This window comes from Palaemon carinicauda, chromosome 30 (assembly GCF_036898095.1).
Source record: "Palaemon carinicauda isolate YSFRI2023 chromosome 30, ASM3689809v2, whole genome shotgun sequence".
Taxonomy (NCBI): Eukaryota; Metazoa; Arthropoda; class Malacostraca; order Decapoda; family Palaemonidae; genus Palaemon; species Palaemon carinicauda.
Genome location: NC_090754.1, coordinates 20469606 through 20486561, shown reverse-complemented (window position 1 = coordinate 20486561; position 16956 = coordinate 20469606). Strand labels below are relative to the sequence as shown.

Genomic DNA, 16956 nt, shown 5'->3' with positions numbered 1-16956 from the left:
TTATTGACCTCTAAATCTACTAACCTTACTTTTCCTATAAAGCAAACTCTACGTGCATTCACATGGGATAGCTTTGTCATCGATTACAATTAAATGCCCTAAATTATGTAAATACACATGATAGGCCTAGGTTTCGAAAAAAAAAAAAAAACTAACCGGCAAGTCCGCGGGTGTGGACGTGTGTTTCAATGCTCTGTATCGAATCTGGCTTTAAACGGAATCATTGTGTATCTAGTTGTTTATACTATGAAAAACCTCTTTGTGGGTGTTTGCTAGTATTGATATTAGTGAAATATAGTGCTAAAAATCAGTGGTTTCCTTGTATGTGAGGTCTGTAGTGAAAGGCCTGACCCAGCATTTTTGCGTTGGGGTGGGGCTACTTGAAAAGTTCATTGAAAAATGATTCAATATGTCCTTCCTTAGAAAACGAAAAGGAAGACGTAATCCCGTGAATGATCTCGATCTATTTGTGACTGAAATCGACACGGTACTCCAAGGAAAAGAGGAAAACATAATGGCAGCAGCTTATGAAGAATGTGATGACGGAGGCAATCATGGCATGTGTGGGCACTGTGAGTCCTATGTCGATGATGGGATACAATGCGATCAATGCCGAAGATGGTACCATGATGAAGTAGCTTGCTCTAATTTAAGGGATGGTACAAGTACTCTTTTAAAAAGCAGGAACATCATTTATAAATGTCCAAAATGTGTTGAGTCTGCATGTGTTGATGACATGACGAGACTAAGCATCATCATAGAAGAGATGAAGGTAAATGTACAACAACAGATGTCTGGTTTTATGGATATGATAACTGCTCAATACATGGATATGCGTCAAGAAATTGTCGAGCTGAAAGAGAAACTTATGGAATACGAACAAGAGAATGTGACCAAGACTACATATGCAAGTAAGTTGAAATCAAGAAACACTTTGGTTATAAAATCTACGGAGGAAAATAAGAAGGCTTCAGATATCAAGAAAACTATCATGAAGAAGATAACCACGAATGTCGAACAGGTCAAAACCTCTAAACAAGGCCACTTGGTAGTTAATTTTGCGGATAAAACTGGGTTAGAAAAGGCTAAAAATGACTTAGAAGAGGTCAAGAATGACATTAAGGTAGAAGTAGATAAAAAGGATCTACTTAAACCGAAGATCAAGGTCTGCAATATTGATGAAAATGAAGATGATATAATTGCCAGTATAATGGAGAAGAATGAATGGTTGAATGATATATGTGAAAATGAAGAAGACTTTAAATTGATCAGGAAGTTTAAATCAAGACAAAGCGGTAAATTACACGTCATTATAAAGTGTAGTCCAACTATCAGGAAAGTCTTCCGTAAAAGAGATGATAGAGTATATACCACGCTTGGAGGATGCTGTAAAATCTATGATTCCTACAATGTATTTCAGTGTTATAAATGCCAGGAATTTGGTCATACTGCTGAAAATTGTAGCAAGACTCAGGTATGTGCCAAGTGTAGCCAGGATCATCGAACCACGGATTGTACTGTAAATACGTTAAAGTGTCATAACTGCACAATGAGGTATCATAAGACATATGACGATAACTGTAAAGTATACAAGGAGGAGCTTACCAGGATAAAAAATAGAACCGATCATGGAGTCTAGCCCATTGGTTAAGTGTGGTCTGATAAATATTCAATCGGTGGGGAATAAAACCATAAAGATTAGAAATCTTATTAACGAAATGGAATTAGATTTATGCTTATTAACGGAAACTTGGTTGCAGGGAAATATTAGTGATAACTCAAAGATTCAGGAGATGACGCCGTGTACTCATGATTTCTACCACGTACCAAGAAAGGACAAAACTGGAGGAGGAGTGGGTGTCTTTGTGTCGAAAACTTTCTTTAGGGTTTCTATCATGAATGAAATAGTATTTGAAACGTTTGAATATATCTGTTTAAAACTGACAAGAAACAATAAGGTATTGAATATAATATCATTATATAGACCACCAGCGAGCAATATGACTAAATTCATTGAAGAATTTAGTATTCTTGTGGGTGTGGTGGACGATATTAAAAATACATTAATTGGTGGAGACTTCAACTGTTGGGTAGATGATGAAAATGATAGTAAGGCTAAAGAACTCAAGGAAGTATTTGAGATGTTTAATTTAATAAACAGTGTTTTGGTATCAACGTTAGTAGGTGGTCATACACTCGACTTGGTCATATGTGGAAAAGACTCAGACCTAATAAAAAACCTTGAAGTGGAACCAGACTTTGAGATCTCAAAAACACATAAACTCATCACCTTTAATGTTAATATAAATTGCACCAGAGTATTGAAAAAATGGATCACATATAGGGAACGGGAAAATTTTGATGCTGAGAATTTTATTGAAGCTAGTGTAGCGCAAATGTCTTGTGTGAACACACAATGTGAACATATGGTAGACATAGAATGTGTTGGGTGCTATACCAAGAAATACAACGACAATTTTGGAAAAATGTACGATACCATGTGTCCCATAAAGAACAAACAAATAGTGGTACGCGAAAATGTTAGATGGTATAATAGTGAGCTATTAAAGGCAAAAAGACACAGACGTAAGATGGAAGGTAGATGGAAAAGAGCCAAATCCTTACAAGCCAGAAATCTATATAATAAGGCCAGAAATGACTATAACATCCTGTTAGAAAAAACAAAAAGAAAATTCTACAACGGCGAATGTAAAAAAACTAATAACATGAAGGACTTTCACAAAAACCTTGATGATTTGATGGGATTAAAGAAAAAATATGTCTTGCCTGACAATGTTTGTGCAGAGAGTTTTGCTATATTCTTTAGTGAAAAAATTGATAAAATCTATAGAGGCTTCCCCCAAAATCACTTGGAAGGACAGTCAGCTATGCCAGTGAAGGAGGGAAAGAAGTTAATAAAATTTAAGGAAATAAATATGTACGACTTGTTAAAGGTTATGAGAGAGATGAAGAATACATATTGTGGAAACGACCCTTTCCCAAACAGTTCAATAAGTGAAGCTCCAAACAAACAAGTCGTATATAATATTTACCTGAACATAATTAACCTAAGTATATCGCAATCCTGTTTTCCTAGCTGTGAAAAAACTGCGTTGATCAAACCAATTTACAAAGGGAAAGGTGATGTAAACGAGCTAAATTCATATAGGCCCATTTCAAATTTATCCTACATGTCAAAGCTTATTGAAAAAGTCATAAGTGAGCAATTATGGGCGCATATTGACGAGTTAGAGGTATTCCCGGAAAATCAATCGGCCTACAGAGCTAATCTTTCTACAGAAACTACTTTGTGCTCAATAATGAATGATATGATAGGTCTTCTTGATGGGGGAAAGTGTGGAATTTTAATTATGTTAGATCTTAGTGCTGCTTTTGACACTGTTGTGCACGAGTACTTACTTGACGACTTAAAGTCTATTTGAGTGACTCAGGAAGCACTGAAATTTTTGCGAAGTTACTTAGTGAACAGGAAGACTATTGTAGAAGTTTCTGGAAACCGATCCAATGAGAGAATTCTTATGAAGGGTGTACCACAGGGTAGTGTCCTGGGCCCTATCTTGTTTAACATATATACTATCGAGCTATCACACATCTTGAAAAAACAAAAAGTGGGTTTTAAACTATATGCAGATGATACTCAGTTTTACCTCTCAATTTCAACAACACAAGATACAGGGAAGAAAATTGATGAGATAATGGCTGAAATAAAAACATGGATGCAGAGGAAAAAGCTCAAATTAAATGATGATAAAACAGAATGTATGTTCTTTGGCACAAGGGTGGCTTTGAAGAATTACCAGTTAATTCAAAGTATAAAAATTGGTGATGCTGATGTTGGGATTGTGCCTGTTGTGAAAAATCTGGGTGTACTGATAGACTGTAATTTGTCAATGAAGGACCAAATTGTGAACACAGTGAAAGTGTGTAACTATCACCTGAGAAACATAGCATTTATTAGAAAATATTTAACAGAGGGCAGTACAAAAATTTTAGTGATGAGTCATGTAATGTCAAGGCTTGATTATTGCAATTCTCTGTACTACAAATTGCCCAATACACTACTAAGGAAGCTTCAAAATGTGCAAAACCGGGCGGCTAGACTGATAAAAGGCATTAAATTTCGGGAGAGAATAACTCCTGCACTGATCGATCTACATTGGTTACCTGTTAAGGCTAGAATTGAATTTAAAATTTGCTTGTTGACTCACAAAGCACTTACAAGTGATAAGCCTAAATATCTTCGTGATTGCTTGGTCCCCTACCCTGAAGCTACCAGCGCCGCTGTAAGAGTTAGACATGCAGATGACCCACATAGACTATTCGTAATTAGTGTGAATCATGCAATAGGAGGAAGAACGTTCAGTTATGCTGCACCGAGACTCTTTAACGACCTTCCACTCGATGTCAAGAATAGCACAAATGTGGCAGCCTTCAAGAAAAACCTGAAGACTTATCTTTTTAGAAAGTGTTATAATAGTGACCTGAAAACTATTAAGCCTGAATACAAATGCTAGCGAAATAACTGATAACGATACAGAGCAAAATATTAACTGGAAAGGAATTATTTCTTCATACACCAAGGCCCGCCTGAACAGACCTTTAGTGTTTGATGGAGGGCGAGAAATAAACCTCTAAAAGTAAAAGTAAAAGTAAAGTGTCATACGGTGGTCCACATGTCCCTAATATTAGGACATTTATTGGCCTATAAACGGTATACACACACACACACACACACACACACACATATATATATATATATATATATATATATATATATATATATATATAATAGAAATAAATGTATAACATATAGGTCTAAAACTTGTAAACATATGAGTCCCATTTAACATTAGCGTCTTAGAACTGCCTTAACGCTAGACAAAATCTAAAATACAATTTTCCAAATGAATCAATTTCTGTTAATTTATCCATGAGTGTATACTGAAACGTCTAGCTGTATTCAACACAACACAACGCAGATAGCCCAGCGGCATAGTAAGAAATATGAAACCAATTGTTCAAATTGTTCTAAAAGCACCAAAATTGGCACACATGTGGATTAATACATTCTGAACAATTTTGGATATGGAGGCATTCAAGATTCTCCCCGTAACACATTTGGCGGCCATTTTTCAAAATGGCCGCTATTTACCGTTAGCGTCATTGAATATGTACCATAATTTGTCTTTTTGTGGATGCTAAAGGTGATAAGTGTGCTAGAGGTGATAAGTATTGTACAATTACACATACTTCTGTGCTTACCAAATAATTTGGCTACCATTTCACAAGAAAATGAATTTTACTTTGCAGCGGCAGCGTTGGTGGCAGTGACGGCGGCTGCAGTAATAGTATAGTGTTGATAGTCATAGTGCTTGTAGTAGTAACTTGTGGTAACATGGTGGTGTTTTGTGTCTTTGCATGTGAGGCAGCAGCAGCACCACCTGACATCAGAGACGCGTTGTTCCAGACTGCAGCCATGGCAAAGAAGTTCCAACTGGTCGATACTTTTGAGCAACGTACTCCCACAACACCTCCTGAGACAAACTGGAAGCTGTGTCTTGTATGTCAAGAGGAGACAACAGAGTCACTTGTCTGCCCAGTACTGTCTAAACGCCGAGACCCTGGGAGTGGATACACGACAATGGCTGCAAACTTGGTCAAATTTGATGAACTCGGAGAACTGCCAATAACTGTTCAGTTACAGAGACTAGATGAAGGACAAGGTGTTGAGGCGACAATGGTTGCCCACCAGGCCAAGTGGCATAAAACATGTATGCTCAAATACAATAACACAATGCTACGAAGAGCAGAGAAGAGACGCATCGCAAGCAGCTCAGCATTTGATAGTACTGACAATGTCCAGGCCAAGCGCGCCAGAACACACTCTTCAGAAGCCACTACCAGCGGCACCTCCTGCTTTTTCTGTGGAAAGTCTGGCACAGAGACCCTACATGAAGTAACAACCTTCCAGGTGGACACACGCGTATGGAAGTGTGCAGCGCAAGTTGGGGACAATGAACTCATAGCCAGGCTCAGCATGGGTGATATGGTGGCTCTGGAGGCCAAGTACCATTCCAAGTGTTTGTTGGCTCTTTACTATCGTGCAAAGACCACTGTAGAAGCCGAGCAGAAAACTGACCATGAAGGTGTAATGTCAAGAATCGTACTGGCTGAACTGGTCCTGTATATCGAGGAAACCCACCTAGAAGAGGGCACCACCCCAGTCTTCAGACTCGCAGAACTTGTAAAGCTATACACAACAAGAATGGAACAGCTCGGGGTTGTTTTGTGCCAGAAAGTTAATAGCACAAGGCTGAAAGAGCGCCTGTTAGCCCAGATACCAGGCCTGAGATCCCACAGCAAAGGCCGAGATGTTTTACTAGCGTTTGATGAAGACATTGGTGAAGCGCTAGGCAAAGCCTGCGAGCAAGACTGTGACACTGAGGCAGTTCACCTTGCGCGTGCTGCACAGATAGTTCGTCGATATATGTTTGAAGACACTTACCAATTCCGTGGATCATTCCCGGGCGGCTGTCAGGAGGACTCTGTGCCAAATGTACTAGTTGCAATGGTAAATATGGTGCTGGATGGCCCCACCATCAAGAATCAAAGCCATTCCTCTTCAACACAAGCAGCTCTTTCCATTGCGCAGCTTCTCAAGTTCAACAGTGTCAAGCAAAGTCGGAAGCAGGGAGCAACCAAGACACAGGAGCCTCCAGCTGTCAGACACAGTACGTCTCAAGAAACTCCTCTTCCAACCTATGTTGGGCTGATGCTGTATGCTGAAACACGCAAGAGAGGACTTGTGGACAAGCTCTTCTCTCTGGGCCTAAGCATCTCATATGATAGAGTCCTACGTCTTTCTGCCCAGATGGGAAACAGCGTGTGTCAGCTGTACCGCATAGAGGAAGTGGTCTGCCCGCCTACCCTGCGTAGCAATGTGTTCACAACTGCGGCTGTGGACAACATTGACCACAACCCAAGTGCCACCACAGCCAAGAATTCATTCCATGGAACAGGAATCTCGCTTTTTCAACACCCAACGTGTGCAGATGAGGGAGTGGATCGTAGCATTGCTCTCACTGGGCGTGATACTGGATCAAAGACGGTTGAGCCTCTACCAGAATATTACACGGATGTACGTCCTGTTGCTTCTTCTGTCAAAGGGCAAATGATCCCAGCTACTTCTGTGACCTCTCTTAGACGCCACAACTGTGAGCAGCACATAGAAGATGAGTATATGTGGCTGGAGAACACGAGAAGTGTTCTCAAAGATGATGTTGAGTATTGAAATCTTCATCAAATGTCCACTTTTTCCACAAAATGGCGGCCAGTTTGGGGGCCATTTTTGAGAAAATTCATCTAAATATCTGTTAAACATTTATTGATGTTAATTCTGATGTAAAAAAAGGGAATTTTGGCCCATCTAGCACCAAACTAACGACACATAATGAAGTCTATGTAATGACGCTAATGTTAAATGGCGGCCATTTTGAACAATGGCCGCCATATCTTCCTAAGGGCTAATCTTGAATGCCTCCATATCCAAAAATGTTTAGAATATATTAATCTACATGTGTGCCAATTTTGGTGCTTTTAGACCAATTTGAACAATTGGTCTGCTATGCCGCTGTACTATTCCTCTTGTTGGTTTCGCTAGAGGCTCTCCACAACAAAGGCCTACGTTTACCCGAGCATATTGAGAGAGAGAGAGAGAGAGAGAGAGAGAGAGGCCTTTGTGCTAGGCCTTGCATTGTACCCTCCTTAAGGAGAGAGAGAGAGAGAGAGAGAGAGAGAGAGAGAGAGGCCTTTGTGCTAGGCCTTGCATTGTACCCTCCTTAAGGAGAGAGAGAGAGAGAGAGAGAGAGAGCCTTTGTGCTAGGCCTTGCATTGTAGCCTCCTTAAGGAGAGAGAGAGAGAGAGAGAGAGAGAGAGAGAGCCTTTGTGCTAGGCCTTGCATTGTAGCCTCCTTAAGGAGAGAGAGAGAGAGAGAGAGAGAGAGAGAGAGAATATATAAGTAATAAATGAGGAGACTAATACGAGAGAGAGAGAGAGAGAGAGAGAGAGAGAGACAAAATATATATATAAGTAATGAGGAGACTAAAATACGAGAGAGAGAGAGAGAGAGAGAGAGAGAGAGAGAGAGAAAATATATAAGTAATGAGGAGACTGTAATACGAGAGAGAGAGAGAGAGAGAGAGAGAGAGAGACAAAATATATATATAAGTAATGAGGAGACTAAAATACGAGAGAGAGAGAGAGAGAGAGAGAGAGAGAGAGAGAGAAAATATATAGGTAATGAGGAGACTATAATACGAGAGAGAGAGAGAGAGAGAGAGAGAGAGAGAGAAGAAGTAGTAACAAAGACACAGAATAACAGTAATTTCAGAGAGAGAGAGAGAGAGAGAGAGAGAGGCCTTTGTGTCAGGCCTCGCATTGTGGCCTCCTAGAGAGAGAGAGAGAGAGAGAGAGAGAGAGAGAGAGAGAGAATAGTAGTAACAAATACAATAAAATAATTACAGAGAGAATAATACAGAAAAATATAATAGAAGTAGTTACACAGAGAGAGAGAGAGAGAGAGAGAGAGAGAGAGAGAGAATATAAATACTACAAATAACCCTTTCAATAATAGAAGTCAACCCACCCAAATTATGCCAATTAAAAAGGGTGTGAAACCACCCACTCACACATACCAAGAATAGAGAGAGAGAGAGAGAGAGAGAGAGAGAGAGAGAGAGAGAGAGTACAGGAGTGAGGGAAAAGGGGGGGGGGATTAACCCCCTCCTTCCCCACAGAGGAAGTCTCTTAGGTGAACATAGGGGCGCCAGAATAGGATTTGCTAAAGAGCTACATCCTTCACAAGATCGACTAATTTTGTCTTTTTTTTTTTTCATCCAAGGGGGTCGGTTACGTCATTGTGGTTCAAGGCCGTAAGTGTACGCTATTGACAAGTCTGGGTACTTTTTCTTAGGACAGAGGTTTTGATATGCAAGGCTTTTTCGGCAAGTACACTGGGGTATAAAACGTCTGCTGGTATACTAAGGCTACACATAGGTTCAAAAAGTTCTTTTTTTCTGAGTACACAGAGCTGTAATACGTCTGCTGGTATACTAAGAGTACACGTAGGTTCAAAAAATCCTTTTTATCCTGAGTACACAGAGCTGTAAAACGTCTGCTGGTATACTAAAAGTACACGTAGGTTCAAAAAATCCTTTTTTTCCTGAGTACACAGAGCTGTAAAACGTCTGCTGGTACACTAAGAGTACACATAAGCTCAAAAAGTCCTTTTTTCCTGAGTACACAGAGCTGTAAAACGTCTGCTGGTATACTAAGAGTACACAGAGGTTTAAAGTCCTTTTTTCCTGAGTACACAGAGCTGTTAAACATTTTCTGGTCTACCAAGAGTACACAAAGTTAAAAGAATTCATATTTTCTTGAGTACACAAGGCTGTACCACATCATCTACTCTACTAAGAATACACAGAGGTTCCAAAAGTAACCTTTCCTAAGTACACAGAGCTGTAACGCATCGTCTGGTCTACTGAGTATACACAGAGGTTTCAAAAGTAGCCTTTCCTAAGTACACAGAGCCGTAACGCATCGTCTGGTCTACTGAGTATACACAGAGGTTTCAAAAGTAGCCTTTCCTAAGTACACAGAGCCGTAACGCATCGTCTGGTCTACTGAGTATACACAGAGGTTTCAAAATTAGCCCTTTCCTGAGAACACACAGAGCTGTAACACATCCTACAACTACACAGAGGTTTGAGAAGTCACATTTCCCCAAGTAGACAGAACTCTAAAACTTCCTCCAGTCTAATAAGGAACATAGAGGAAAAATAATTTGCTTTTTCGTTAGTAAAAAGAGCTCTAACATATCTTAGTCTTCTGAGAAATTATTATTATTATTACCTGCCAGGCTACAACACTAGCTGGAAATGGAGGTAGCTATAAACCTAAGGGTTCCAACAGGAAAAACAGCCCAGTGAGGAAAGGAAATAAGAAAACAGATAGTATGTCTGAGTGAACCCACAAGCTAGAGAACTCTAACCCAAGAATCTGGAAGAGCATGGTGCAGAGGCTATGGTACTAACCCAGGAAAGTGGAAGAGCATGGTACAGAGGCTATGGCACTACCGAAGATTTGAGAACAATGGTTTTCTTTTGGAGTGTACTTCTCCTAAAAGAGCTTCCTACCATAACTAAGGAGTTTCTTCTACCCCTACCAAGAGGAGGTAGTCCAAAATAGGCAGATAACTTACAAACCAGACCAAAACGTTTAAGGTCGTCTTCATAGTAAACAAACGCTAGAAATATGAATCTTCAGTTCATGAAACGTTTAAAACATTTAATTAGGCTTTTGTTTACTTCACGAGGTGGCAATTATAACCTCTCTCTCTCTCTCTCTCTCTCTCTCTCTCTCTCTCTCTCTGTTGCCTAGACTGTCCTCAGAGAGGAATTGTGTACCTAGCTGTCAGTCGGCTCGTGTGGGTCATTTGCCAGAGAGAGAGAGAGAGAGAGAGAGAGAGAGAGAGAGATTCTTCATGCAGAAAAAAACATACAAACACAGAGGCTTCTTTAATTTTTATTCCGTTTAAATAATTTATAACACACACACACACACACACACACATATATATATATATATATATATATGACCATGATCAGCAAAGGTGTACTAGTCAAGGCCACATATATTAGGTTGGTTTGCTATAAGCGATCAGACTAAAATTTCCCACCATCAGCAGTGGCCATCTTGATGAAAATGACCCCCCCCCCAAACATAACATACATGTCTGAGGCCTCTTTCCTGCATTGGATTACGTATGTATATGTTTGTGTATATATGAAATAAAAAGCCAAAAGAATTGATGGAGGAATTAATATATTTATCTATATATTTAATTAAAGAATTATCATTAAATCTGTCTATCCAAAAAAAAAAAAAAAAAAAAAAAAAAAACACACACTTCAACACGAATTTAAACATCTGCCAAAACAGAGAGGGGTAATCTAACGCTTGACCGAAGTAAGTACGCATCCGCGCGCGCAAGCACACACACACACACACACACACACACTTAACGAGAACGTAGGGAGGTAGTAAAACATTGGCACTACAGCTAGTTGGCATGAAGTCACGTCCTGCTAAGATCAGAAAAAAATGAGATTTGCAGTTACTGATAAAGGCTAGGATACTCTCTCTCTCTCTCTCTCCTCTCTCTCTCTCTCTCTCTCTCTCTGTCTTGTTGTTTTTTATCTTTGGTATTTAAAGCACTAGCCTGATTTTAATAACTTTAAACACTTTTAATAATAATAATAATAATAATAATAATAATAATAATAATAATAATAATAATAATATATTAATAATAATAATAATAAAAATAGTAATAATAATAATAATAATAATAATAATGATAATAAAAATAATAATTCTAATAGTAATTATAATAATTCTAATTATATTAATAACTATAACATTTTTAATAATAATGATAATAAAAATCTTAATCATCATCAACATCATCATAATACTAATAATAATAATAATGATAATAATAATAATAATTAATAAAAATAATATATTTTATAAATGTTTAATAGAATCCTAAATATATGCAGAACATCGATAAAAACACGAGATAAAAAACGATGTAATAATGCAGGAAGCAGGGAACTTTCTCTCTAGAAGAAACAAGAAAACAATAAAAACAATTAAAGATAATGCCAATAAAAAAGACAAAGGAATACATGTTAATAGTCAATTAGGCCTATATAGATAAATAAAAAAAAATTCTCATTCGTAAAGTGAAGAAACAAACAAACAAACAAACAAACAAAATAGCAATACAAACACACCGGTAGGGACAGGGATTGATTGATTGATTGACAGTTTTCTGGCATCCTGACATCTAAGGTCATTGACGCCGTAGGGACAGAGATGATAATGATGATGATGATGATGATGATTTTGGTGTTTTTACTTGTATCTGTAAATATAACTTCAGTTTCAAACTGTTTTTGTAAGTTATATTTTTACTAAAGTTTGAATTCTAATATTTTATGTCTTTTTTAGCCCTAAATATGAGAGATGTTGTCCAGACTCTTCGTTTTCCTTTTTATTTTACCTTTGAAGCTCGCCAGGAACAATGACCTACCTCAATATATATATATATATATATATATTTATATATATATATATATATATGTGTGTATTAGTGTATATACAAGAGTATGTGTTTGTATATATATATATATATATGTGTGTGTGTGTGTGTGTGTATGTGTGTGTCCATATATGTGCATATATATATATATATATGTATACACACAAATACATACATTTGTAAATAAACAAATACACAATATATATACATATATATATATATATATATATGTACAGTATATATATACATACATATAATGATATATATATATATATATATATTAACTTACGAAAGGAAACGAATAATGCACAAAACGTCTCTAAAGTACTGAGAGAGAGAGAGAGAGAGAGAGAGAGAGAGAGAGACATTCCGGAAGCCTTCTTGTTCTCCCTTCTTGACGACCCACAATACGTTGAGAGAGAGAGAGAGAGAGAGAGAGAGAGAGAGATCTTGAAGACATTCCGGAAGCCTTCTCGGTCTCCCTTCTTGAAGACTCACAATACGTTGAGAGAGAGAGAGAGAGAGAGAGAGAGAGAGAGAGATCTTGAAGACATTCCGGAAGCCTTCTCGGTCTCCCTTCTTGAAGACTCACAATACGTTACAAAATATTCGGAAATTGAATGATCATACTTATTTATTCAGTTATTTCTTTTAAAAACTTGTTATTAAAAGACCGTACCATATGATTACTATTATTATATTATACAAAAACTGTTATTATTAATAATATTTCCTAAGTTAAAGTCTACTGAAAAGAGAGAGAGAGAATTGTCCAGGAATTCCGTCGATGTCGTTAGCGAGTCAAACTGTCTTCAGGGAAGTCCTCAAGTCTCTCTAGAGGCTTCAAAGAATTAATGTGTGAGAGGCTCGGAGCCTCCGGAAGCTATCTTTCGTTTTTTCAAAATAAAGTTGGTCAAAGGAAAGTCATCTGGTAATCTAGCACAGATTTCTATAAGAATGTTCGGAGTGTTCAAAAAAGCGATCAACGCAATGAGGAACCCATTCAACCGAATCTTAGGAGGATTATTCAAGGGATCACACACAACTGGTGTTCAGGAGCAGCTGTTGGAGTGTGAGACCAATTTAAAGGATCTCGAAGGACAATTGAGGAAAGTTCAAGAGTCTTTCGCGTTCAGGATGGTGTCTTGGCTACTGCCCAAGAGGAGTGACAACTCTGAGGCTGGGATCGGAGATGTTCCCGTCCTCCAACGACTCCTTTCCTCCATTCCTATGGTCGGAGGATTCTGGAGTTCGGGGCAGGATCTTCAGGAATGTCAACTGAAGGTCCAGACTATGGAACGGCAACTGGATATGCTCAGGACTGATCTGAAACCTACAGGAATTCTGGGGAGATTTCTCCCAAACTTCGTCTCTGGAACTGAGGGTGGAACTATTGTCCCCCAAATGAGTGGTGGCAATTGGTTTACTGTTCTTCTGGTTGGTGTTATTGTGGCTGGAAATGTATTGTTATGGAAATTCTTGTCCACAGATAAGGAAGAAAAGGAGCTGAATGAGATAGGTGAAATTATTCAACTGTTGGAAGAGGAAATTGAATTTTTAGACAAAGAAGTGGAGAATGACAGGGAGGAAGACGAAGAAGAAAAAGAGCTGAGGGCAGAGATTCAACGTCTCTGCAACAGAGTCGAAGCTCTTGAAGAGGAAAGGGAAATCAAGACTGAAAAATTCTCAACACAATTGCAAGATCTTCAACAAACTAAGGATCAGCTGGAAGTCGAAATATCAAATAAAGATGCTTCAATCGGAGAATATCTAAATCAATTAACTAAGATGGAACAAATGAATCTTGAAATAAGCGAGAAACTAGTAAATGTTGAAGGTGAAAAAGCAGACTCTATTCATCGTTTGGAATCTATATTTGAGGGAAAAATTGAGGAATTAGAAAAAACAGTTCAGAATCAATTGGACATTATTAAAGAGATGGAAACAGAAAAAGGAATCAAGACTGAAAAATTCTCAACACAGTTGCAAGATCTTCAACAAACTAACGATCAGCTAAAAGTCCAATTATCAAATAAAGATGCTTCAATCGGAGAATATCTAAATCAATTAACTAAGATGGAACAAATGAATCTTGAAATAAGCGAGAAACTAGTAAATGTTGAAGGTGAAAAAGCAGACTCTATTCATCGTTTGGAATCTATATTTGAGGGAAAAATTGAGGAATTAGAAAAAACAGTTCAGAATCAATTGGACATTATTAAAGAGATGGAAACAGACAAAGAAATCAAGACTGAAAAATTCTCAACACAATTGCAAGATCTTCAACAAACTAACGATCAACTAAAAGTCCAATTGTCAAATAAAGATGCTTCAATCGGAGAATATCTAAATCAATTAACTAAGATGGAACAAATGAATCTTGAAATAAGCGAGAAACTAGTAAATGTTGAAGGTGAAAAAGCAGACTCTATTCATCGTTTGGAATCTATATTTGAGGGAAAAATTGAGGAATTGGAAAAAACAGTTCAGAATCAATTGGACATTATTAAAGAGATGGACACAGAAAAAGAAAAACTAGAGATGAAGCTAACTGAGGCTAAAGAAAAGGATTTGGTCCAGAACAAAAATTACAACAGCCTCTTAGAGGAGTTAGTAAATCTTAAGGAAGAATATTACGAGAAATCAAGTGAGATGGAAGAAAAAAATCTTGAATTAAGTAAGCAACTAGAAAAAGGTGAGCGTGAAAAGGTTGCCTCTATTCATCGGTTAGAATCTATATTTGAGGAAGATATTGAGGAACTGAAAGAGACAATTGAGAAGCAATTAGGAATTATTAGTGAGATGGAAACAGAAAAAGAAAGACTAGAGATGACGCTGAGTGAGGCTAAAGTCAATGATTTGGTCAGGACTGAAAGATATAACGGCCTCTTAGAGGAATTAGTAAGTCTTAAGGAAGAATATTACGATAAGTCAATTGAGATGGATGAAAAAAATCTTGACTTGAGAGAGCAACTAGAAAGAATTAAGAGTGAAAAAGAGGCCGCTATTCATCGGACGGAATCTGTATTTAAGAAAGAGATCCAGGAACTGAAAGAAACGATTGAAAAGCAGTCTGGGATTATTGGTGAAATGAAAACAGAGATGCAGAGGCTGGACCTGGATGCCAACGGACATAAGGAGGAGGAGGAGGAGGAGGAGGTCGTTGGAGGGGCATCTGGTGTTGGTGAATTGCTGGACCGGCTACGAGGCTCAAAAGCGACTCTCCCTCAAAACAACAACAATAATCAGGAAGAGCAGACCCTCCAGAAGGAAACTTCAAAGGAAGAGGAGACCAAAAAGGTCCCCTTAGCTCATATGGGCAGAGGCACAACTGGTTTCTTTAAAAAGAAAATCGGTGAACCTGAGTGTCATATCACCTTCCAAGGTGCGAAGGTTAGAGTTAACACCAAGAGGGACTATGAGCAAAAGGGGCACGTGATTGCCGACTTGGATATCCAAAGGAAGTTCCACAGAGCCATTTATGGAGTGGAAGGAAGGAAGCTGAAGGAAATCACCCGGGAGAGTGGTGTCAAATCCATTTGTATGCCACGAAGGGATGACTCCAGTAATCTCATAACAATCATTGGCACCATAAAGCAGGTTCAATTAGCAGCCGATCACATCGATAAGCTTCTGAAGAGACACCGTTAAGTGAATACTTGGATCCGCAAATGGATGGGGGAACAAAAAAACTAAAAAAAAAAAAAAAAAAAATATAAACTAAAAAAAAAAAAAAAAAAATACAAAAAAAAAAAAAAAAAAAAAAAAAAAAGGAACAAGAAGAAGAAGGACTTCAATTTCAGTTTATTTTGAGAGGATAATTAGATTTAGCCGAGTTTTGCAAGGACCAAAACTTAAGGATCTTTAACCTGACTGACCACCCACCTTGAAGAACACTTGGAAGGACTAGCCAGCTTGAGGGATGCAATGCTCAACTATCCAGCTTGAAGGATGCTTGTAATAACTTGGAGGACAACCGGCTATGCAGAAAGAAGAAACCTGGCAGATTCAGGTATGCTATGTACCTTGGTGAACGAGTACAAGGCGTCCGTCAAGTGTACAAATGGTCGGATATCTAGATCTATTCCTCTGGATAACAACCTTCGGGTAGTTCTGGGGGAATAATCTAGAAGACTGGCTATGCAGAGGGAACGAGCTAGGCTTCTTCTAGTACGCACTCTTGTCCTTATAGGTTGACCCAAGATACTTCAGCTGGGGAAGGAAGCTGCGCCTCTTCCTGAGGAGGACAGTCTGGATAGGTGTTCATCAAATGGCTGGTGATGAAGGTTGAAGAGCTGGGATGAGCAGAGTAAGTTTTGGTCCTGACACTTGGTGAGTTGATGCACTCACAATTTTGTGAAAGGAAAAGTATCTTCTTCTTTTTTTTATTAGGCTTAAGGTTTTTTTTTAGGTTTAAGGTTTTTTTTTTTAGGTTTAAGGTTTTTTTTAGGCTTAAGGTTTTTTTTTTAGGCTTAAGTTTTTTTTTTTAGGTTTAAGGTTTGTTTTTTTAGGTTTAAGGTATGTTTTTTTAGGATTAAGGTTTTTTTTTTAGACTTAAGGACTGGCTATGCAGGTGAAGAACCTCTGATACTGATGAATGAGCGCGTCCTATTTGGGTGGGGAAAATTACGCTTGGCTTCACCACCTGGACTGCTTGGCTTCACCACCTGGACTGCTTCGATGGGATGGGGCTTGGCTTCACCGCCTGGCCCACTTGGCTTCACCACCTGGACTGCTTGGCTTCACCGCCCGGCAATACGATGGCG

General features: G+C 38.4%; 2 protein-coding genes across 2 annotated transcripts in view; both read left to right on the top strand.

Annotated features, from left to right (window-relative positions):
• The first annotated feature begins 13180 nt into the window (after positions 1–13180).
• On the top strand, positions 13181–15841 carry LOC137623426 (putative leucine-rich repeat-containing protein DDB_G0290503). The gene has a single exon (XM_068354260.1). The coding sequence runs from the start codon at positions 13181–13183 to the stop codon at positions 15839–15841; it is 2661 nt and encodes an 886-aa protein (XP_068210361.1).
• A 300-nt stretch (positions 15842–16141) lies between these two features.
• The window catches only part of LOC137623425 (glutamate receptor-like), a 16876-nt gene continuing 16061 nt past the window's right edge, over positions 16142–16956 (top strand). The window contains exon 1 of the mRNA XM_068354259.1: positions 16142–16202. Coding sequence (XP_068210360.1) covers positions 16142–16202 — 61 coding nt within the window. The remainder of the gene's footprint in view (positions 16203–16956) is intronic.

Bases quoted from the DNA above. Each gene is read 5' to 3' on its own strand.
- LOC137623426 (XM_068354260.1), top strand. From the start codon at position 13,181: ATGAGGAACCCATTCAACCGAATCTTAGGAGGATTATTCAAGGGATCA.